The sequence below is a fragment of the Poeciliopsis prolifica genome, unplaced genomic scaffold (assembly GCF_027474105.1).
Source record: "Poeciliopsis prolifica strain line A6 unplaced genomic scaffold, Auburn_PproV2 SCAFFOLD016, whole genome shotgun sequence".
NCBI lineage: Eukaryota > Metazoa > Chordata > Actinopteri > Cyprinodontiformes > Poeciliidae > Poeciliopsis > Poeciliopsis prolifica.
In genome coordinates, this window is record NW_026562391.1 from 16,101 (window position 1) to 33,558 (window position 17,458).

The following is a 17,458-nucleotide window of genomic DNA, read 5'->3' on the forward strand; positions in this document are numbered from 1 at the left end:
TTTTGCTTGGATTTTGGAGTTGCAAATCCAAACCACGCTTTTGAGCAAGAAGGCTCTGTTGGACCGGAGTTGGAGAAGTTTAAACTGAGCAACAGCTTCCGCGGTGCGGGCGGAGGCGCTGAAAACTGCGTGAGAGCTTCTGTGGTGGCTGGCGTGAGGCGGCGGTTGCTCGTACCCCGCGGTGGCAATAGGCCGGAGCGGCGCTTGGCTGCGAGGGCCGTTCGAGGCTGCTTGCAGCTTTAATTAGGCCCGAGCAGCTAAGCGCTGCGAAGGCCTATTGTTTCTGTACTGTTTCTTATTATTATTATTATTATTATTATTCTTCCACCCAAATGAATTGGCTTTTTGAGGGCTTTATCATATTCAAAAACTCACCAAACTTGGCGGACGCGTAAAGGGAGTTTCAAAATTTTGTATTTTAAGGTCAATGCAAAAATCCCATAAGAAATGGCTCAATAGCGCCACCTAGAAATTTTCTAAGGACCCTTTGCTATTCACTTACTTTATCCTAGAGACATGAAATTTGGTACACTTGTAGAGCTCCCCAAGATGCTCACAATTTACAATTAATGTCATAGTGCAAGTATCACAGGAAGTCGGCCATTTTGGATTGAATGTCCAATTTTGAGCCCATTTTTGCCGTTTACAGCCTTCATATTTGATCGAACTCCTCCTAGGGATTTCCATTGACCGGCTTCAAACTCGGTCAGTCTGTTCATAAGGCATGCCCCATCTAAAGTTATCAAAACGGTGAGTTTTTGAGTATGCTGAAGGGGGGTTAGCAGGGGTCAAAGTTCACCTACTCGCCGTAAAAAAATAAACTGCTATATCTCCTACACAGAAACTCACAGAGGCACCAAAGTTACTGTGATTGATCATCATCGGCTGCCCTACAATACCCTATGGTCGAATGATGACATCACTTAGGCCACGCCCCCTGAGAACAGGAAGTGTAATGTTTTACTGTCAACTGTCACTATCTGACCCCTATGACCTCATCAACATGAAACTGTGCCAAGACACAGAAAACATGTTGGTGTATTGAGGATTCCAACCCCGACCAGCTTCGATGGAGCAGCTGGGCGTGGCGGCGTGGCGAAGTGACCCGTAACGCCATAGCCATACGTTTGGCTCTCAATTCCACATTTTTGGGCGCAGCTGCTCCAAACTCACAAAGATGGATCTTCATCCACTCCCCGACAGGAATCCATCACAATATTTGCAGGGTGTGGCCTAATTTCTCTATAGCGCCCCCTAGAAATTTTAAATGATCAGCCCCAAGCCATGCTTTAACCTACAACTACGAAACTTTGTACACGTGTGTACCATGTCAGGACTTACAAAAAAGTCTCTTGGAGCCACGGTCTAAACCCCAGAGGAAGTCAGCCATTTTAGATTGAAGTTCAAATTTTGATCCCATTTTTGCCGTTTACAGCCTTCCTATTTGATCGAACTCCTCCTAGGGATTTCGATTGATCGGCTTCAAACTCGGTCAGTCTGCTCATAAGGCATGTCCCATCTAAAGTTATCAAAACGGTGAGTTTTTGAGAATGCTGAAGGGGGGTTAGCAGGGGTCAAAGTTCACCTACTCGCCGTAAAAAAATAAACTGCTATATCTCCTACACAGAAACTCACAGAGGCACCAGACTTTCTGTGATTGATCATCATCGGGTGTCCTACAATACCCTATGGTCGAATGATGACATCACTTAGGCCACGCCCCCTGAGAAAAGGTGTCATGTTTTACTCTGAACGGTCGCTATCTCACCCCTTTGACCTCATCAACATGAAACTGTGCCCAGACACAGAAGACATGTTGGTGTGTTGAGGATTTCAACCCCGACCAGCTACGATGGAGCAGGTGGGCGTGGCGGCGTGGCGAAGTGACCTGTAACGCCATCGCCATACGTTTGGCTCTCAATTCCACATTTCTGGGCCCACCTGCTCCAAACTCACAAGGATGGATTCCCATTAACTCCCCGACAGGAATCCATCACAATATTTGGTGGGCGTGGCCTAATTTCTATAGCGCCCCCTAGAAAACAGCAGCCCATAGGTTATGTTGTTATTAATTATTTAAATATACATTATTATAACTTTTTATATATATATAAGTTTATTTTGTGGGTTAAAGTACAAACATTCATTCATTTTTGCTAGAAATAATACAAACAAAGTCATTCAGCAAAACTTATGACAGCGAAGTAAGAACACACTGGGGTCAGTGTTGATGGAGTACTACTGGCACCTTGTGGAGAAATACTGGTACTGCTAGTGCAATACCAGTATTGCCCCAGCAGGAGGCAGTGGTACTCCATCAATGAGAAAACAGATCGACGCTACGTAATAACAGTCAGCCGGCGACAGCTGGAGCTGCGAAGTTTTCCTGAACATTTTGCCTGCTTTTTGGAGCCACAGAACTGGACTACGCTCAACATTTTGCTTGGATTTTGGAGTTGCAAATCCAAACCACGCTTTGAGCAAGAAGGCTCTGTTGGACCGGAGTTGGAGAAGTTTAAACTGAGCAACAGCTTCCGCGGTGCGGGCGGAGGCGCTGAAAACTGCGTGAGAGCTTCTGTGGTGGCTGGCGTGAGGCGGCGGTTGCTCGTACCCCGCGGTGGCAATAGGCCGGAGCGGCGCTTGGCTGCGAGGGCCGTTCGAGGCTGCTTGCAGCTTTAATTATTATTATTATTCTTCCACCCAAATGAATTGGCTTTTTGAGGGCTTTATCATATTCAAAAACTCACCAAACTTGGCGGACGCGTAAAGGGAGTTTCAAAATTTTGTATTTTAAGGTCATTGCAAAAATCCCATAAGAAATGGCTCAATAGCGCCACCTAGAAATTTTCAAAGGACCCTTTGCTATTCACTTGCTTTATCCTAGAGACATGAAATTTGGTACACTTGTAGAGCTCCCCAAGATGCTCAAAATTTACAATTAATGTCATAGTGCAAGTATCACAGGAAGTCGGCCATTTTGGATTGAAGGTCCAATTTTGAGGCCATTTTTGCCGTTTACAGCCTCCGTATTTGATCGAACTCCTCCTAGGGATTTCGATTGATCGGCTTGAAACTCGGTCAGTCTGTTCATAAGGCATGTCCCATCTAAAGTTATCAAAATTGTGAGTTTTTCAATATGCTGAAGGGGCGTTAGCAGGGGTCAAAGTTCACCTACTCGCCGTAAAAAAATAAACTGCTATATCTCCTACACAGAAACTCACAGAGGCACCAAAGTTTCTATGATTGATCATCATCGGGTGTCCTACAATACCCTATGGTCGAATGATGACATCACTTTGGCCACTTCCCCTGAGAACAGGAAGTGTAATGTTTTACTGTGAACTTTCACTATCTGACCCCTTTGACCTCATCAACATGAAACTGTGCCCAGACACAGAAGACATGTTGGTGTATTGAGGATTCTAATCCCGACCAGCTACGATGGAGCAGGTGGGCGTGGCGGCATGGCGAAGTGACCTGTAACGCCATCGCCATACGTTTTGCTCTCAATTCCACAGTTTCGGTCCCAACTGCTCCAAACTCACAAGTATGGATCTTCATCCACTCCCCGACAGGAATCCGTCACAATATTTGGTGGGCGTGGCCTAATTTCTCTATAGCGCCCCTAGAAAACTTTAAATGATCAGCCCCAAGCCATGCTTTAACCTACAATTACGAAACTTTGTACACGTGTGTACCTTGTCAGGACTTACAAAAAAGTCTCTTGGAGCCATGGTCTAAACCCCACAGGAAGTCGGCCATTTTGGATTGAAGTTCGGATTTTGACCCATTTTTGCAGTTTGCAGCCTTCGTATTTGATCGAACTCCTCCCAGGGATTTCGATTGATCGGCTTCAAACTCGGTCAGTCTGTTCATAAGGCATGTCTCATCTAAAGTTATCAAAACGGTGAGTTTTTCAGTATGCTGAAGGGGGGCTGGCAGGGGTCAAAGTTCACCTACTCCCCATAAAAAATAAACTGCTATATCTCCTACACAGAAACTCACAGAGGCACCAAAGTTACTGTGATTGATCATCATCGGGTGTCCTACAATACCCTATGGTCGAATGATGACATCACTTAAGCCACGCCCCCTGAGAACAGGAAGTGTAATGTTTTACTGTTAACGGTCACTATCTCACCCCTTGACCTCATCAACATGAAACTGTGCCCAGATACAGAAGACATGTTGGTGTGTTGAGGATTCTAATCCCGACCAGCTACGATGGAGCAGGTGGGCGTGGTGGCGTGGCAAAGTGACCTCTAACGCCATCGCCATACGTTTGGCTCTCAATTCCACATTTCAGGCTCAGCTGCTCCAAACTCACAAGGATGGATCCTCATCCACTCCCTTACAGGAATCCATCACAATATTTGGTGGGCGTGGCATAATTTTTCTATAGCGCCCCCTAGAAACTTTTAAATGATCAGCCCCAAACCATGCTTTAACCTACAATTACGAAACTTTGTACACATGTGTACCATGTCAGGACTTACAAAAAAGTCTCTTGGAGCCATGGTCTAAACCCCACAGGAAGTCGGCCATTTTAGATTGAAGTTCAAATTTTGACCCCATTTTGGCGTTTATAAACCATTTCAGTAATTCGCCACTTGGGGTGAGTATTGCTCCACAAATGAAACAGCAGATAAACAGGATGAAGAACAATATCAATATTTCGCCAGTAGGTGTCAGTGTTCCTCCACCAATGCACGGGCGGATGAGCGTGAAAACTTTGTGAGAGCGTTGCCGTGACATTTCTAAAAGGATATAAATGTCTCACATAATTTTTGTTGAATTAAATCATGCAGTAAATGTAGCGTTTTCTTACTTCTTACAAACCATTTCAGTAATTCGCCACTCTGAGTAAGTATTACTCCAACAATGAAATAGAGTGCTTTAGAAACACAGCTGAAAATGATGAAAAATGACGAACTGTAGTACTTCGCCATGTGCATATGATCGGCTGTAAATGACACGTGGATCATCCGACTGACGCCAAATTGGATACGTATGACCTTTGTTGACCTCTAAAGAGAACAACAGCATTGAAATATATTTTGACTCCACTGCGCGTCCTACATTAATCCGCCAGCTATATTTCCTCGCTAAACCAATGAATCTGCACCACATTTTTTGCATCGTCAAGGAGCGCCTCCGAACGCATCAGTGCGTACCGCCTGGTGGACGGGCGCGGAAACTGCGCAACAACTTCTGTGTTAGCACGTGTCCAGCGTTGATGGAATCTGAGCAACAGCTTCCGCGGTGCGGGCGGAGGAGCTGAAAACTGCGTGAGAGCTTCTGTGGTGGCTGGCGTGAGGCGGCGGTTGCTCGTACCCCGCGGTGGCAATAGGCCGGAGCGGCGCTTGGCTGCGAGGGCCGTTCGAGGCTGCTTGCAGCTTTAATTTTGTTTCTTTTTGCTGCGGTTTGCAGAAAAATACTGTTAAACAAAACAAACAAAAAAAGGTTTCTTTTCTGTTATATAATTCGTCAACGCTGAAGCAGGAAACTATTAAACAGGGCAGTTGAGTTTCAACAAGAGTCTGATTGGATGGTTTTTGAATCTTCTGCAATAAAGGGCGGCTTTTTTACAAGAAACCAACACAGATCACCAAGGAGTCTCCTTCTGCACTTTTCAAACTGCTTTCAATAATTCATTGAGAGTAATGTACCGTTTGATAACTGGGATCAATTGGAATGTGATTGAATTAAAATATTTATTTTTTTTTTGACAAACTGCTTTGTGACGACATTTGTCACAACAAGTGGCGCTAAAGATGAACTGGATGGAAAACTTTCAGTTGAGAATCCGTGAAAAATTCAAACGTAGAACACAAGACAAAGAACAAAACACCAAAGATTTATTGAAACATACAGAAACAATAAATGACAGGCATCCAACCTTTGCCTACATCCAACAACCCAACATGCCACTACATGGGTAACACAATGTCTGCTCATTTAAGTGTTACGACTTTGAGGATTTCTTGTTGTCTTACTATGAGTGAATCAAAATGCAGCACAAAAAATCTAAAAGTTTCAAAGTTACTTGTGCATAAAGAGTTAAAAGTCTGTTCAAGGTCATCACAGTTTACATTTTTTAAGTTTAGTACAACTTAATGCAGTGGTTTTATTTCACGTACATAGAAATAAAACCAACCATGTTGTTGCATTTGTGTATATTTTCACACAGGCTTTTCTATTATCTGACATCTGCTGCTCTATCGCCTCCTCCTGTCACCAACATGAGAGTAATCTGATGGTGAGCAACTCTCTCATAAAAAAAAAAAAAAATGCTTTCACACACTGTAAACACACACCATGCAGACGAGGGCTGCCTACTTCAAATGAAAGGAAACTTTTGTTTTTTTGTAGCCCTATCCGGAATCAAGAAAGATACCGTAAAGGTTGATCATGCTGCTGAAAAGAAGACAGAGGATTCTGGGTGAAAATGTGAAATTAAACTTGAAATGTATCATTTACGCTATAATCGCACTTCTGGTGGTTGTTATAACAGGATGATGACAAATAACGGCTATTAACCGTTTGTGGTGCTCAATATGTGGGTTCAGTGCATCAGGTCCAGGAACCTCTGCAAAGTATTGATTTTGTGTGGTAACTCAAGAGTAGCTCATCTTCAGCATTAAAAAGCAGGTCTCTGTCTCTTTAAACACCTCTACTTTAAATTATTTCCCATTGTTAGGAAAATTAATGTGTCGGTTGGGCAGATACTGATTCTGCAAGCAGACTGTAGAGGCATCATCATTCAGTACATGATCATACATGTGGGAAAAATAAAAGTAATAATGACCCGATTCAATAAATACAAATCTAATCTGTAGTCTGTTAGCAGCGATATCAGTAGTGCATGAACTTCATTGCAAACCAGGATTCCTCATAGAAATATATGCTTGATATATTTAGAAGAGTCAGCGTGGCTGAATAGGTCTGAAAAAAAAAAACCCCATTGTCAGATCCAATTCATCTCATTTAAATTTGAAACCAAACAACCTCTCTCTAGGAATAAATGTGGTTTTTCTTATTCTGCAATTTAGATAAACAGGTATGACACATAAACACACTCCCTGAACAAGTTTAAAAATCCACCCATGTTTGCAAGAAAAATAAAAAATAAAAACCAAACCCAGACCCAGAACAAGAAGGCCTCCATACATATGTGATTCCAGGGGTTCTGTCAGATCAGCAGCTCCAGATGTGAAAGCAGTAGATCGACAGCTGAAGGTCTGGACATTCATCTGGTCTTCGTTCAAAACGTGCGTGATGTTGAGGTGTCCCAGCTCTGTTCAAGTCATTTCCTCGTCTGTTTCAAGAACATGTAGACATACGCCGTTGAAAGCGTCAAACAAGTTCAGCTCAGGATGCTTTACATCCTGATTTTCCATGACGACGACTCTTCAAACCTGTGGAAAGAAGAAAATAAAAGATCATTTGAAAGTTAGTGAGATGAAACTCATTCAGAACCTACAGCACTTTAATATTAAATAAAAACAAACAATAACATGCAAATAGAGAGAGAAGTACTCCAGTTTTAAATCTGTTTTTGTTGTGCTTTTCTGAATACTTCTATTCTGTTCTTGACTTGAATCAGCAGGGAAATCTTTCTGCCATTTTGTACATTTTCTATGTTTTGGTGGGTAAGAAACAACCAAGCAGAAAGTACAAAATACTGTTGTACACCTTCAACCATTTCATGCCAAAAACATGGCAGTTCATACCTTTTAGGAGGATCATACCTGCTTTGACAACCAATAACTTAAAAATCTTCTATATTTAGTGAAAAATAAGAATATTAGCATTTTAAGACCATTTATCCGTATAGCAGAGAAAAATATGAGGCCTTACGTCCAAATGAGGCTAAAAATTCAATCAAACCTTCTTACATTCACATATGTTATGTTATGACTACATATAGTCCTGTCTCTTCAAAGAAGGGTTTTGTGAAGAAACAGGACTAGATTTTGTTTCATTAGGCACTTACTTTCTTTGTCATGTGACGTGTTGACAGTTTGCTGAGACAATGTTTTTTGGTCCAGTTTAGAAAGCTTCTTATTCCCTTTGGTTGGGTTTACCACAACCACCGAGGCACCGTCTTCCAATTCATTGGGATGAGTCTCTGTCGGTGACGGACTCCCTGTATTTCTAACAGAAAGCTTACCCAGAGATTTTTTCCTCGAAAACTTCCAAGTTAAGCCTCTCTTTTTCCCCACAGATACTTTGTTTGGCATCTTGAAGTTCTCACTTGGGGCCTCTGAGGGCAACGGACTCTGCCCATCGAGCTTAAGACTGCTGGCCACTCGAGGCCTTCCCTCGTCTTCGCGAACATCTGCGAGATCCGGCTTCGTTCTTTCGTCATGCAGAGATCTTGCAGGAAGTGGAGAACCTCCGAACAGCAGCGAGTATTTGGGATTGTAGTACTTGTGGGCAGGAACCTGGATTTCAACGTTCCGAGAGTCTCCGAGGCTCACCTGGAAACGGGATGTGGTCGCTGGTAACGGGGGGCGTTTGGGCTCCAGTTTGGGGCGAATTGTGGCGGTCACCTTGGCAGCAGAGGGACTGACGTGAAACTCCTTGTAGAGGTCCAACTTCTCTGATATGGCGTACAGCTCACGGAAGTCTCTGTCGAAGACGTCCACCACCTGCCCCGTCATCACAGTGATCATGTTTCGGTCCATTCGGGAAGCAGACCAAGAGAAACTGGAACCGAGATGAGAATGAAGACAATCGTCAATGCTCTTCATCAACTCTGTAGCTTGAACTAGGTAATGTTAAGTTTAATGGGACCAAGCATTGCTGATAGAAGACTTTCTTTTACCTAAAACGCTCAGAGTAAGAAGAGACAACAAAGTGAGACATTGGTACCAAGTAAGATGTTACTTTAATAGCAACAACTATTTTTCTAACGTCTAAAATGAACAATGCGAGCGCACATTGGTAGTCCTGGAGGTTGTAAAGAGATATCATGGCATATTAAACCTTACAAAAAAGATTTTTTGGTTCATAATAATTAGGTGGTACAATGTAAGCCAATGTTTTTAATTCTGTATATGAAAAAAGCTGCTCTATGCTGGCATCTTTTAGCCTTTGGTTCTCCTTCCGAAACAATAAAAGAAAGACTTTTTGACCTGCCTTGCCTTGTTAGGTTGACACAGTGCTTTGTGCAAATTGACATTGCTGAACAGACATTGATAAATAACACAGAAAGAAATGTCACCCCTCCTTGAAATCATTTATTTTGTTTTGGACACATTAACAAGCGAGGTATGATATCAGCTGTGGTCAAATATTAATGCGAAAGCTGGAATGAATCAAGACTGCATTTCATTACCTCGACTTCAAAATCTAAACAACTCGAACTGATCCAACTTGATTACTGTTCTCAGTGGAGATACTTTAAAGCACATTTTGAGATTTTTGAAACATAAATTATGGGTAAAAAAAACAAAAAAGGGACTTTATTAATGCTCCTTTTGCATTGAGATTGAGATTAAAAATTACTCTACACCCATCAGGAATTTGTTAAAATAAAGTTTGTTATTTGTAAAATCTTCACGCAAGTTTTATTGCCCTAACTTGTATTGGGAATACATTTCAGGATAAGTATTTAGACATTTGAAATAGGTTAAATAAAAATGATTGTGTTTCATTGTCAATTTTTGGTTTATAGAGGACACAATGAATTAAAAGCATAAAGAAATCTGGATCTGACTGCCTTTCTTTAGACTGAATATCTTTTACTTTTTTATTGTGCGGTATAAAACAAACACTCTTACCTGTAAGAGCCAAATGCTACTTTGTCTCCGTCCACCAGCATGTATTTACTAAAAAGCGATCCGGGGAGTCTACCGAAGGACATATTGAAGCCAACTCCTTGAAGCGATCGTGCTCGGATGAACTGCAAGTTAAGAGATGGTTATAACATGCGTGACGTTTTAAAGCAAAATCAAACTGCAAATAGAACAATATAAAGCATCATTCATAATAAAATAAGACATTCATTTCAGTGATGCGTTGATTTCTTCAGTCTTTTAGAATTTCCTTTATGTTTTTTTACAACCACTCCATGTTTTACTTGTTAAACATTAACAAAAAGGATGAAAGAGAAATAAACTGACTTACTGGACCTAATGCAAGTAAAATATTTTGGGGAATTTTTTTCAAAGATTCAGCTCTTTCGGCTCGACTCTTTTGAAATGCGCGGGCCCAACATGACTTTCATATTGTTTCACAGAATTTTATTTTAGCCTGATCTGGTAAATATGAATGCTTTGTGTGTTTTTATTCTGTATTTGAGAAAGAAATGCAACAACTTATTTTTCTGTATTTTTGGTGGCAAAAAAATAGTTGCTATTGTTCAAAAATGTAATAAACATTTGAAGGAAACTGCGTTTTTAGTTTCAGTTTGCAGCAGAATGACAGACAAATTCAGTTTCTTTTTCTGTCTTCTTTTCCTCTCGATGCTCTCACAGTTAAATCCAGATACCTGTCTCACTCATCCTATTGAAAATCTACCCTTTTCATTTTTTCTTACACGTTATGACTCTTGTCTGCCTTTGCGAGCAATTAGCAGCCTCTTGTGGCCACCAAAAGCAGTGCTTATGAATTCTCAGCAGCAGCTCTGGTGAAGTAGAAATGAAGTCACCAAATTTCCTCAGAAAGTTCTCAGAGTTTTGGCAGTGACATCAACAAACACCTTGGTAAGTTTGATTTAACCTCGTCACTTTCATCTTTCAAAATTAAGTTGAATTTCTATAAAAATCAGTCAAAACCTATTTTTTTATTTATTTATTTTTTAATTTAAAATGATGCCTATGTAAAAGTGCTGACTAACCCGGAGGTGCTGCGAGCCAATCTGAAGCCTGGAACACATGTCCAGGAAGTGAGGAACAGCTTGGTCGTCCAACACAATGTAAACAGGCACAGACCGACAGCAAGCTGCATCCATCAGGTCCTGCAGGATGTGGATGTCTGTCAGCATGTCCATCACTATGGCGATGACCTGCAGACAGAGAGAGAGAGAAAGTCCAATAGTCTGTGGATCTGAGTTGTTGCAACTGATACATTTTCTCTAGAAACCCAGTGTGAAATCGGTGGGTGTTGCATTTGATTAAGTCTGTTAAAAAAAACAACAATTAAATAGGAAACAAAGATTTCTGGGGTTACTATTTGTGCTCTAATTAAACTGTAAAACCTAATAAGCTTTCAGACACATTGCCAAAAGATTTAAAAAGAGAAAAAAAAAATAATCAAAAGATTCAGACTTAAATTTTGCTCACTTCTTCGGCCCACATCCAGAACCCCACCTTCTGACTACAGAGGGAAAAACTGAAGATCTGGATGGTGACCAACGGGAGGCTGCCATAGAAACCGTGTGGTGAAGCTGACGGTTCTCAGCCAAAATCCCTGAAACACACTGATGCTTTTCCTGCTTCGATAAAGTGCTGTAAAGACCCTTCGAGTTGTTTTTTTCCCCAAACAGCTCAAGAGTAGAAATTGTGACATGAGTAAAAATTAGATGCGTAAATATGTATAATGTGGAACATATTTGGATGAGACAGTTGAGGGTGAGATTTAATCGTCTTCTTCCTTCTCCGTTTTGAATCTGATATTGAAGTCTTGTTTTTGTTTTTATGTATAATTATTATCGCGATATATAATTTTTTTTGTTTTCTCATTTTCCCTGATATTTCATTTGTTCAAAGTAAAGATTTAAACCGCACACTTCCTTCTGCTGGTTTCTTTTATACCAATGCTGAAGATGAATAAACAAAACTATTTGAAGTCTTAAATCCATCTGTTGTGTAAAAACCATGTGCCTTCTTTTCTATAAGGATTGTAATAACTACAGGTTTAGCGTTCACCCACTAAATCGTACATAGATGGTTAGAAGTTACAATACGCAGCAAGTATCCATTAAAATAAAAGCTTCAAAAACAAGCAAAAGTAGCTTTAAGGCATGTTTGAACATGCTCCGCACAAGCTAGCAGGAAAAGAGCAGGAGACAAGTGAAGTCACTGAAAAGATTTCCCTTTAAATGCCAGTGATTTATTTATTTTTTTTCTGTTTGGGAGAAAAGGCCTGCTGGTTTCAAAGGAAACTCAAAGGAAAAATGCTGAGCAGGCTTCATTAAGGGTAATAAGTCGAGCAACAAGTTACGGCCTGCAGACAGTTGCCCTTTATCGTTTGCAATCAAACAAACAAAACACGTACAAGAGAAATAAATAGAATAAAGTTATGTTCATGTAGTTCTTACAAATACGTACTTTGATTCTATATCACTTTTAAGTGTGTGTGTTATCTGTTGCTAGGTCAAAATGATGCTGATTGGCTTAGTTTTTGGCAGGTTTCAACAGAAACTTACAAGTTTCTATTTCTCTATTTTTCATTGGGAAAACGTATTTTCACAGCAAACACCTTATGGTGTTACTAAAAGCCTTAGTAAACTTTAAGGCTGTTGAAAAACATTTTAATACCATTATGGATTAAATTTAAGACCTGTATCGTGACAGAAATCTATAAAATAAAACATCGTATTTTATACAGCAGCAGCGCCAAGCTTTTTCTTTTTCAAACAGAATTCACATAGCGTCGTTTGGTTGGCAACAGTAAGAACGCACCAGATTATTCTTCCCAGGTTACAACCAAAAGTTATAATTAAAACTTTGAATCAGTTGTTACAGAACAATACATGACATTAACAGTCACTGTCTATATATCAAGCCTTACCACTCAGAAAACCAGTAATATGTTGTTATTTTCAACCAGGAAGTTGTCAAAGAAACAATTGTAAGAATGTCAGCAAGCAAGTCAGAACCACTGAGGCAAGTAAAGTGAAAGCCGAACGGGCACATGACGTCGCATCAGATGAAATGGGGATGAAGACAAAGGAAACAAGACAGGGAGGGGAACTCAAAAGTGTTCCGTGAAAATGTGGAGATAAGCTGGGTAATAAAACAAGAAAAACTAAAAAACCGTAAATCAGGGTTTCATTCTCCTGACCCACTTTTACAGAGGAGAGCTGAGGCACAGCCTCTGAAGAGGAACGGATGACTCAGCTCAGGACCCGGCGCTGAATGAGCAAACACCACAGCTGCCTGTTGCATGGTTACGCTCATTCAGGTCCAAAGTTACAATGTTACAATCACTCAAAGCTAAAGTTTACACCTACACATATGAAGGACAGTACGATTTTCAGATATGGGTGTATCCTGCTGGATTTTTCCTCTTACCATTCTAACTAAATGTTTTAGGGAAAAAAAATGACTGGGAAAAGAGTTCAGTCAACTGAGCTACAAGGTTTGTTTGAATACAATGTTCGACTGTGTTATATTTCTAAGTCCCTTTAAGTTTCAGGCTTGACGTTGGATTATTTGTGCCAGGACAGTCACACAATACTCTCTTTTGCCCCACTGACTCACAAAAGGAATAAGAAAGTCCCATGATTCAAGTTGTAAAAAAGGTGATGTCATTTCCTGTAAATCATATAAAAGTTTCCTTGTTATTGTTAAAGACACCCCCATGTTTGGACTTAATTTCTAACACTTTGGCATTAAAAGCATTTGCTCTCACTTAATGAATTACTTTGTAATATATGTATTAGCTAAGAAATATTTCGTTAATATTAATTTGCCTTTCATTATTTAAAAGTGACTAAAACCTGAAGAATGCTTCAAGGTCCATGATCCATGCTGAAAAAACAACACAAAAACAAACAAACAAAAACACACCATACATTAACTTTTGGGGTAGTGTTTAGAGGATGAGACTATTTCAACAAATAAAAACAAAAACAATATGAAAGACAAACAAAACTTTTGTTCGGAGGGAACTAAAGCTCAAACTGCAGCATCTGTGTTCTGTTCATTGCACATCTGCTTCTAATGGGTTTCCATCTTTTTCTTGACGTATATGGGGAATGTAAAAAGCTGCATTTTTTTTTCTTTTTGCTTTGCGTCATTACGTCAAACGAATTATCCGCTTGTCATAAATGAAATAACCAGGCGATGCGAGCCCATTTGTTCGGGTCCTCACCTTGCTCGCCTCCTGGATGAGCCGCCGCACCACCTCCTTGATGTGCGGTCCGTTGTCTTTGGGTGGGTGGGTGTGCACGGCCACCCGGGTCACCCCTTTGAAGAGCCCCCCGCTGGGCCAGCCGATGTCCAGCGTCGGGACCTCGGTGTCCGACATCACTGGCCAGTAGGTGGAATGAACCCCTGAGTCTGCGTCGGTCCCAGCGGCTCCCTGTTCCGCCGGCTTGCTGCTGCTGCTGGTGTCGTTACAGTTATATTGTTTGAAAGTGCTCACGAGAACTTTAACTTCCCTCGCGGATAAAAAGTCTGTGACGTTGTCTTCCTTGAGCCGCGTCTTGAAGGCGCCGTCGCCATTCTTCAGCAGCTCCTCGACCGCAGCACGCTGCTCTTCGCTGTAGTAGAACTCCGGCTTGGACTCCGGGACTTTGACACCGATGTGCCCGTCCTCCATGCACATGAGCTGGGACTCAGCCATGGCTACGGAAGCCCTGACACCCCCAGGGAGGTCAAACTACCTCCCCCAGGCCCCTGCTCCACTGACTGGGTCTTCAGAGTGCTCGCCCGTGCGACCGCACAGGTGAAAAAAATAAATAAACATAAAGCTGGGAAGTTTTCTTACCTGACCCCGTGCGTGAGAGGTGGGGCGGACTGTGGTGCTTTCAAGTGCTAATGGAAAAAAGAGAACTATCCTACAGTACAACTATTTGAGTCAAATACGTCTTCTTTAGGATGGTCTAAAAAACTGCTGTTGTGTTGTACTGGGAATAATTATATTGATTAAAAAATCAATATAATTAGAGGATATATAACGAGGATAAATATGTATTACTTATCCTCGTTCTACACTTTCTCGCTTATATATATATATATAATATATATATATATATATATATATATATATATATATATATATATATATATAATATATATATATATATATTTCTATAGGCTACTCTGATAAAAGAGTGGGTGTACCTGAAGACGTAAAGTTTAATGAACCAGGTGTCCCTGAAGAGGGTTGCCCAAAGCCTTGAGTCTATTTCTTTCCTTTTCGTGGGGGAACATATTGCTCTCGTGATCTGGTCCTGTCCCAAAAAAACAGCCCAGCTCGCCTCTGTGCTAAAATAACAAGGCGGCATTTATGTGCGTCAAAAAGGATATATTTATACCGCAACGCATAATAACCAACTTGAAGTGTTTCACAGCATAAATCCTGTGTAAACAGAACAAAGAGTGCTCTGCTCGTTCCGCTTGGAAATTCATTTTATTATCGGGGAATTGCCAAAGCAAGCAAAAGTTGTTTCCTCTGCACGTGTGTGGTTCATACATTTGGGGCAGTGTTCCATATCATTTGTACTTTCAAAATATTTTTCTCAAAACTAACCTTACATTTCAGGAAAAAACAAACAAACCCAGAGAGAACTGACAAATACTGACAAATACTTAGTTTGTTTGACTCTTAATGCGTTGAACTGGGTGAGGGCGGGGCTCACATCAAACAAGCCCAGTGGGTTTTTTTCGCGCGTTGTCCACGTTATTTTTTTAACTGGATCGCGCGCCACATTCCACTCAAAACTGGATGATTTGGAAGGAGCTCGTGCAGAGCGTATAATCCCTCCGTGAGCGTTTGTTTTCTGAGAACGGCTGCGTCACCAAAACGTGGTGACGTGTTAAAAGAAACACGCTCACGCGAGCTTTCACAGGCGCGGCGATAATAGCTTCACAAACCGCGACGGACTTCACGTTTCATTGAATTTGGACCTTCTGTCGTGTCCGAATCGCTTACCGTGCGTCACGCCGTGACGTAACATACTTTCTTCTGCGCGCGTTTGAAATGCATTTCAAGAGCTGTCTGAAGGGAAGTGACAAATTCCTGCTTTTTGTTTGCTGGTTGGAGACACACCCTCACCTGCAGCACGCAGTGACACTTGCGCTCAATAAATAAAATACAATAAATAAATAAAAAAAAGACAGCACACACAAACACACACAACACTGGGCTTTTAAACAATACCAAAGCTTTACGAAATATCTAATTGACTAATCGATAGTCTCGCAAATACCCGCATTATTGGTCTGAGTTTTAGACACATTTTACACTTTGCTAAAGGAAATAGGCTACATATATTTTTTTTCCCCCACAAGCCCCGCCCACCTGATATTTGTTGGAACTGATCGTGGGTTCTCTGGTAGTGAGGAGGAACCTGCTGCACGATTCATGTCCCGTCCTGCTCCACGGAGCTTCACCAACATTATTCCAACATTTCCCTGGAATAATGTTGGATTCTCGCCAATAGGCCTATAGCATGTCACCTGATCAAACAACATTATTCTTGACGTCCTCATTCTTTCCAGCAGCAGTTAACAAACACCCGAGGTTATTATGCTGGCTGCTTCTGGTTCTTTGTGTGACTATTAATATAATTATTGATTTTCTTTTTGTTTTTTTCCCTTGAAACTCTAAATTCAAACGGGAAACATAATCAGACTTTATCTTTGCTTTGCTGCTCCCTTTCTAAAAACATCTAACATGCAAACTCACCTAATAGTGACTTTTGTGAGTAGTTGTGGTGGACGAGAGTAGAAGATTAGCAGGCGGCTTAAAAAAAAAAATATATATATATATGAAAGAGCTAATTACAGAGCGACAAAAAAAAAAAAACACCCACAGAGACGGAAAGAAAACGAGAGGATTTAGAATTGCAAAACATAAATGAACACACTACCACCATTAGCCCCTGTTTCTTTCTTCTTCTGTCACTCCCTGTGATATTCTCAGCCGGTCTCAGTGGTCGGTCTTGCATGAATGCTTGAATCGCAGTGTGGGGTACAGTGGGGATTTTATCCTGTGGCTAGGCTGAAAAGCAAATGTGCTTTACAACTCAATAACTAACTAAATATAACCGACTGAACACACGGTCCAACAAATAAAGCTTGCGCCAAAGAATTTCTCAGAGAACTGACAAAATGACTCATGTACCCTTTTGTATGGTAGCACATTCTACCTTTTTGTAGCAGTTGCCAAGGTGACATACAACTGTACCAGAGATTAATTTATTGTTATTCACCAATTGTGCAGGAGTAACTACTCATATTCTGCTCTGTTATATCTGGTTAGAAGAATCCATGACATAATATTTACTATGTTTATAGGTTTGGGCCAATTAAAGGTTCAGTTTTATCACATCATAAAGCTAAGTCCCAACAGGTGTGATGGTCCGACCAGCAAACTCAAGGACAAAGGCATAAAAAAATAACTATTTAATTTTTCAAAGAGTTAAAGATTTTTTTACAACAAATTTCAAAAAGAAATATAAGAAAAATGGGCCCAAAAAATAATCAACTAAAGCATACCAACTCAAACAAAACTAACTGACTCTTCTCAATGAACACACAGGGGAATTTATATACAA

General features: G+C 40.9%; 1 protein-coding gene across 1 annotated transcript; it reads right to left on the reverse strand.

The window, feature by feature from the left end:
• Window positions 1-5,837: 5,837 nt before the first annotated feature.
• LOC129367359 (protein FAM83F-like) lies at window positions 5,838-14,677 on the reverse strand. The gene is made up of 5 exons (XM_055041733.1): window positions 14,047-14,677; window positions 10,847-11,014; window positions 9,789-9,910; window positions 7,997-8,712; window positions 5,838-7,418 (listed from the first exon to the last, which is right to left on the reverse strand). Exons 1-5 carry the CDS (start codon window positions 14,518-14,520, stop codon window positions 7,372-7,374), a joined length of 1,527 nt encoding a protein of 508 aa, XP_054897708.1. The 5' UTR covers window positions 14,521-14,677; the 3' UTR covers window positions 5,838-7,371.
• Window positions 14,678-17,458: the final 2,781 nt, after the last annotated feature.